We start from the raw sequence: 7,010 nt of genomic DNA, 5'->3' as shown, positions 1-7,010 counted from the left end.
ACTAAGGCAATGGCCCATGCCTAACCTAAGTATACATTGCAGGGGTTACCTGTGATTCTCCTAAGATGGGTACATTTAGAACATGGAAGCCCCTCTATGTATGCATTTATGTTCTGGTTTACAATGTGCTAACTCTACAACTTATTCTTTTATAGAAGAAGCATTTGTTACTATAGGTATTTGGGGTGTAATGAGGCCTTCATGATGTTGTGGGTTTCTCTGAAAAAACATAGCTGAAATGTAGTGAATAATAAAAACTGTTATTAAACATAATTTTTGTTTTATAGGTTATTCAGCAATAGTTATGAACTCCCGTTTACGAGCCTTAGGTGGGAGGATAAATAACATACGAGCATCAGAACTACCAAAAGAGAAAACCCGATCAGAGATAATCTGTAACGTCCACTTTTTGGATGGCTCAGTACAAAGCTTCAAAGTCAACGTAAGTTTGGAAAACTACTTTTTTTTTTAAATACATAGAAATTTGTTTGAAAGCTGAAGGTGAAATGTGGGACCTTGAGGCATGGGATTTCCAAAAGATGTTGAAGATGTAGCTTTGCCACTACAAATTGCAGGATTACTAGTTATGAAATGGATTTATAAAGTGCTATTTTAATTTTTTTTAAAGTCAACCAACTGAAATGCCATAAAATCATGGCATGCAGATTGTATCTGGAAAAAGGTCTTCTGTATGATATGGGAGCCATGGAGACAGGTCTGGCGATCATTATCAGCTATGAATAAGTAATTTGTATTTAAAGGGGACTCCCAAAGATTTGGATGTGCTTCTCCTTTTCTCCCATCAAAGGACTGGTAGTGCTAAAAGGAGGAGGCCTTGTAAATTCCTGTAGTGATGTTAGTACGTATTTTCTGAAATGCAAAGATGATGTGAATAGTGAGGACATCATGGCTTAGTAGGACAGTTCTGTTCAGTCTTTTGTATGTCAGTGTAGTCTCTTTATCTGGGAGCATGGAGGGAAAGGGGATTAACGGAGGCTTGTACTCTACATTTTTACTGTATTTTATTCTGTAAATATTTTGGTTTATAACCTTCAGTACTTATTAAAAGTATTAGTTCGTTTTTAAATGAAAACAAAGGAAATACCTTTACTCCTCAATCAATTTTCAGTAGAATTAGCTGACCGTGCAGAAAAACTGTGGATGAATTTAAGTACAATCGTGTGAATTTGTGTATATGATACTTGTCTTATCCAATTTACCCTATTTGAGAAGAAGCGTTTTGCTGAGGAAGCTGCACTGTTGGATATCTTAGATTATGCAATGCTTTCTTATGGGAGATTCAAAACTTCCCCTGAAAACTGTATTTTCCTAAGTATTATTACAGTTCTCTTTGCAGACTGGTTTTATTTTTGAACTTTGTTGAATATTTATTGAAATAGAAATGATTCGATAGGTAAACAGATGATTTTCGTTCTAATTCTAATTATTTTCATTCTAATATATACAGAATTAGTCTCATGTTTTAGTATATTTTATATACTATATATATGCATATTTATATACATATATGTGGATATATATGAAGTAGCTAACACTGGGGAGTGGGGTACAAGGAGAGTAGGTATATAAGAGAGAGAGCAACACATTAGTACACAATTTCCGTCGTTCGTCTCCAGCATGCCCTATAGGATTGCCTTGTCTGTCAATGAGCTAGCATAATTGCCCTCCCCTCCTGCACAAGGACCTTTGAAAAATGAGGAATTTAAAATTTTTTTAAATCCATGCATAGTAGTATATTCTTCCTTGTAAACAAGTGTTTGTGCAGCTTTAGATTTGGTTTGGTTCACACAAAGCGAACTTTTGTGCTTCTCATTTCATCTTTTAAGCAGTGACTGCCATATGATAAATTGGAACCATTTTGAAACTCCGGGCCCAGCTGATTTCTCTCCCTGCCTTCAGCATACCCCCAGGGTAGCCCTGCTGGTTACCTCCTTCATCCAGGAATCAGAAGGGCCTCCTTTACTGCAGCCGTAACGCTGAGCTGCCGTAGGGGTAATGCAGGACCCGTTATTGCTTTATTGGAAAGAAGCAGGGAGCGTGGCTACCCCACTATGTTATGGGCTAAGGCAAGGAAGAGGTTTACCAGAAGATTGATGTTCTTCGAGTACTGAGCTTTCATACCGGTACTGAGGGAGCCTGCGCTTAATCTGCCAGGATGGCCCTTCCTGATTATCTAACCTTGATGTCTGCCTAAGAACAGGCTTTGCCCCTCTCTGGTTGTGTCGCAAGGTCCAGTTCTCAAAAGGGTTTGAAGCCAGCTGCGGAAAATTTGTATCCGAGTCCTGCTTACGTTAACAGAAAAATTCAGCTTCGTGAAGTTTGTGCCTGAATGTGTGTGTGTCTTTATTTTAATTGCCAACATCATTCACTTTTATGTCTGTGAGCAAAGAGTAACTCAGGTCTGTGGTCAGTCTGGGAATCAGCTAGGCACGTATTGAAGGAAAATAAGTTTTCTTCTGAACAGATTTTCCCCACTGGTGAAGTCTTTCTGTGTTGCTTTAGAGAAACTGTTTCTCATATCAAGACACTGATTTATAGATCTGATTTTGCTCCATACTCTATTCGGGATGCCAGGTCAATTGATAATTCTATATTTTTTAAAAAATTAAATATGCACATCACATTGCATGATTATCCATGACAAATTAACAGCAATGTATTTAATAATGTAGTAATACATTATTAAAATGAAGGTGATTTCTGAAATGACTAGACATAGATACAAGATACAAGGATACAAAGACATACTATGTCTTGTGTATGTTGTAAATGTTATCTAGTTTTTCACTTTCTCAGTTTTTACTGTTATTGCTGAAATCTGTTAAATTTTTCTCTCCTGTCTGAGGTTAGAGAATTGGAACTGAACAGGATCACCTCTTTTAAAGCATAGGGTGTAGTGTTATTACTTTAAAAGAACTTCGACATATCAGTGGAAAATTAAGGTTGGGAATTTTTCAGGGCTGTATGTTTGTGGGCTAGTGGTACCCGGTTGTGATTTATGAAAGATCTAAGTTTGGGTATATGTTACACTTTGAACTAATACTAGGCTAATATTCATGTATACATAAGTATGCTTTACGTTCATAGACAGGATTATACTTTTCTACCACAAATAGTGGAAAGTGAACGGGGAAAAGCAGAATACTCAAAGCTTGGCCTTCATCCATTTAATAGTATAAATGTCATCGAAGACTCCTCCCATTCTAATGACAACAGGCTGAAAAATACTGAGTGCTGCTTTGTCATGTAGCAGCTCTCTGAACACAGAATTCTTACTGCAAGAGGATTTCTTTCTTTCAAAGGCATAGGGGGATTATATAGAATAACAACATCAAAGAAAAGAAACATCAAGGGTAAGAAGAAACTCGAGAGAAATTTACTTTGAGTTTAAGCAAATAGGTATTCCTAAGTTGTCATTTCTAATATCTTGTTGACACTGCACAGATGCTCAAGACTAGTAAATTTGAGGTGGATTTAAATTTAATACAAAGTTGATAGATTAAATAGTCTAAACTTACAACCTATTGACACACTGAAAAGAACAACTTATGTATTTTGAAGTTTTGAACTAGTACTAAGTGACATCTTCAAAATGATGGTAGAACATTCATGTTATCTCCAAATACTGAACCTTTTAGACAACAGGGAGAATAGAGATATGACTTTCTTTTCATTTTGTAGCAACAGGATTGTTATAGACCCCACACAGCTGATTTTCATCAAACTTTGTTAGCAAACTGCATGGGCTTATGAAACTTTCAGAGTTATAGCTATAGGTCTCTATCATTCTGCTAGATGGTACTTCCTTTTCCCAGTGGTTGTATCTGTAGCAGTGTGAATGAAAGCCAAATATCCTAAAACTGGGCAAAGGAAGAAGTAAGGTGGATTTTGCTTATGGAAATAACCTGAGGGACTTTCTATCTATTGAGAAACCTGAAGATAGCTGCATAATTTGATTCCTGCAAATTTGTTCTTATTCAGTGCTTATCCCAAAGAATATCAGTAGCCTGACCAACTATAAATAAAGACTAAATTTCAAGAGAGCAGTGCCATTTTTCTCCTGGATTTTTGGCCTTGGCAGAGTAGTGAAGTGATAGGCTTTTTTGTTCATTGTTTTTATTTAAAGGTGTTTATACTACAGTTTTGGTGAATCTGAAATTTGTGTTGATGGTATCATAAAGAGTTAATCGGTATAACTTGTGGTATGTGCTGTTCTTAGGTCATCATTATCAAGAAAGTTCACATGGGAGTACAGACAGACACATTCCACTACATTGCTTACAGTCCAGACAGAAATGTATGTTAACTCCACAAGGCTGAAATGGCTCTTCTTGTCTTTTCCCCATTATGTATTTCAGTATTTAGATGGAACATGTCTAAAGTCCAGAAAAAGGATAGAAGGTGCATGTAAGCTAAGAGTTGGAAACATTCTTCTTTCAAAAACACATTTGAGACAAAGACTTGACTGCACTTGGTACTGAGTGTTGTACTTAATTTTAATTATATCCAGGTTTTCTTGAAGCCTCCCAATAAATTTCAGGTGTGTGAATTTTGTGATAAGGCTGATTCACTTCTGTCTCTGATGTTACCTCTGTCTTGTTCTAAGGCTATAATGCATAAGCTTTCCACTTGGGGAAAATGTTAGTTGTCATTCTAATATATACAGAATGTGCTCACATACCATGTTTGGGTGTGTTTAATAGGTGTATATTGAGCAATAATGCAAACTTTTTTGTAGCTTTTGGTATAAACATGCAGGAATTTTCCATTATTGCTCTACTTTGACTCATTTACCAGGAATGACCACTTGGGAGGTATGCCTCTCAATTTCCAGTAAATTGACTTTTGTGAAGGGATTAAAATTTACAGAGTGATCGATTTCCAGTAAATTGACTTTTGTGAAGGGATTAAAATTTAGTCAGATCACTTGTCTATTGCATGGTCTTTCTGAGTTGACACTTATGTCTTAGTACCTGTGATTTTTGCTTTTAGACTAGTTGGCTGTTAGCAATAGGGTTTCCTTTTAGAAATAAAATGATTAGGCAGTAATAATAAGAAAAGTCGCATTACTTGAAATTCAAATCATAAGGAATGTTTTTCCTGCCCCACCATCTCAGTTAAGCTCTTTCTTCCAGTATTTGAGAAGGAACATGACTGTTAGAATTAACACCAACAATTACTATTGATATGTTTAAAATAATGGGCAGAGATACAAGTCTCACAGGTTCTTTTTGATTGCGGGTGTGAGTTACAATTTTAAACTGCTCATAGTAAAAGGCAATGATGCAGAATTGTTGGATCTCTGTCACTAAGTTTTCCTACTGGATATTGTTTGATAATACGAGACAGTTTAGTGCTAATCTGTGTCCCTGCATGTTGAAAGAACTGCGGTATGGAGTTACAGGCTCGCAACAAATATTTAGTTTTATATTGTGGCAGATCAGTATACTCTATGACTGGAAAACAGTAAGACAGTATGAAATTTGATGATGCCTTTGAGGACAGTGAGAAAGTGATCTGACCTACAGCAGGCCTGTTAGTCTTAGCCCTTCGTGGGGCCTGACTTCATAATAAAAGCTGAAGGAAAGAATTAGTGGAGGGGAAATTTTTCCAAAGTTAGAACTGGAATGACTAACCTCATGTATATGTTTGTTTTAAATCATTTTTGAGGCAGAGGAAATGCAGTGGGTCAAAACTCTGTGGGCTTGGATAAATATTTTGTATGACCTTTATATAGGAAAATACTGCACTGCAGTGTATGGAATCTAGAAGAGTTACGGGATGGGCAGGGAGTTGGCTCAAGGACTTGCAGTAGATCTTGCTGAAAAGTAGATGTTAAACAGTGCAGGGACATTAATAGAGCTCTTCACTGTCAAATTTCATTAACATGTTGCTATTGAATCTTTTTCAGTAAATCAAATGTAAGGTTTGAGGCATTATTAACAATAAAAAAAAGGTACAGGAATATGAGGTAGCAGATAGGTTATCTTGAACAAGGAGTAATTGCAGTGAGGGAAATCAGTAGTGTAAACTAATAGCTTTCATAAGATGAGTTAATGTTTTTTTTAAGCTCAATTTTCAGTTGCAAACAATAGAGGAGGAGAACACTGGTAGTTTGCAGGCTGAGCTGCTCGTGTTATCATTCTGAAAAAGGTTAGCGCTATTATGCACCAGGCAGGAATCTTCAGCCAATGTCAAGGAAGTATTAACAGTGTTAGTCTTGGAATCAAGGCCACCCTCTGGGGAATGTCACTTGTGGATCCTGGCTACTCGCAGACAAAAGGGGGAAGTTCCAGTCAGGCAGACATAGAAAGTACAACTAGGATGCTCTGCAAAAGTCTGGGCCTAAAGAAAGAAGAGGCTGTTCTGTTTATTTTAGCTAAACAGAATCTTGCATGGTCTGAATAAGAGCATCAGGTGAGTAAATAAATTCCAGGAAGAGAAAAGGACAGAGCAGAAGAGCAAATAAATTAGCTGTGTGTAAAATTAGTGTGGAAATTAAAAGAAAGTGTAGGACTTTGTTCAAGCTCATAGGCATATTGGGACCAAAGGACACAGTCTGTTTGGTGGTGGATGACTGTTACAGGCTAAATTAGGAAAGGATGACCTCAAACAGCACATGAGGGGCAATGGGTATTGTGTCTGAAGTGAGACTGAATTTGCAAAAGCTTAGGTGGTGCTTCACTGTGAGGTTATCATTGCCAGAAAGTGGGGGCAAAGCTCTTGCAGAGAAGAGGGACAGGGAGATGTGCTATATGTTGCACTGTCCTCTTAAAGTGTCACTTTGTACCACTTACCTTGTAGAAGTTAACAAACTGAAAAGGATTACTTGAATATTTACCTCTCTGCTCCAGAGAACTAACAGTCTTCACTTACGTTTATGCAGTTCTTAAGACTTGATCACCCCAGCTTCTAGTCAGTACTTGATTGATCTTTGGGTGTCGGTCTCTTCTCCCAAGTAACTAGTGACAGGACGAGAGGAAATGGCC

The 7,010-nt window shown here is 37.2% G+C and overlaps 1 protein-coding gene across 1 annotated transcript in view; it reads left to right on the top strand.

Annotated features, from left to right (window-relative positions):
* Nucleotides 1–304: 304 nt before the first annotated feature.
* PTPN3 (protein tyrosine phosphatase, non-receptor type 3) overlaps nt 305–7,010 on the top strand; it is a 102,482-nt gene continuing 95,776 nt past the window's right edge. The window contains exon 1 of the mRNA XM_009280196.2: nt 305–442. Within this exon, the coding sequence (XP_009278471.1) occupies nt 305–442 (138 nt within the window). The remainder of the gene's footprint in view (nt 443–7,010) is intronic.

The sequence above is a fragment of the Aptenodytes forsteri genome, unplaced genomic scaffold (assembly GCF_000699145.1).
Source record: "Aptenodytes forsteri isolate BGI_AS27 unplaced genomic scaffold, ASM69914v1 Scaffold114, whole genome shotgun sequence".
Lineage (NCBI taxonomy): Eukaryota > Metazoa > Chordata > Aves > Sphenisciformes > Spheniscidae > Aptenodytes > Aptenodytes forsteri.
This window is presented reverse-complemented; position numbering and strand designations above follow the sequence as displayed.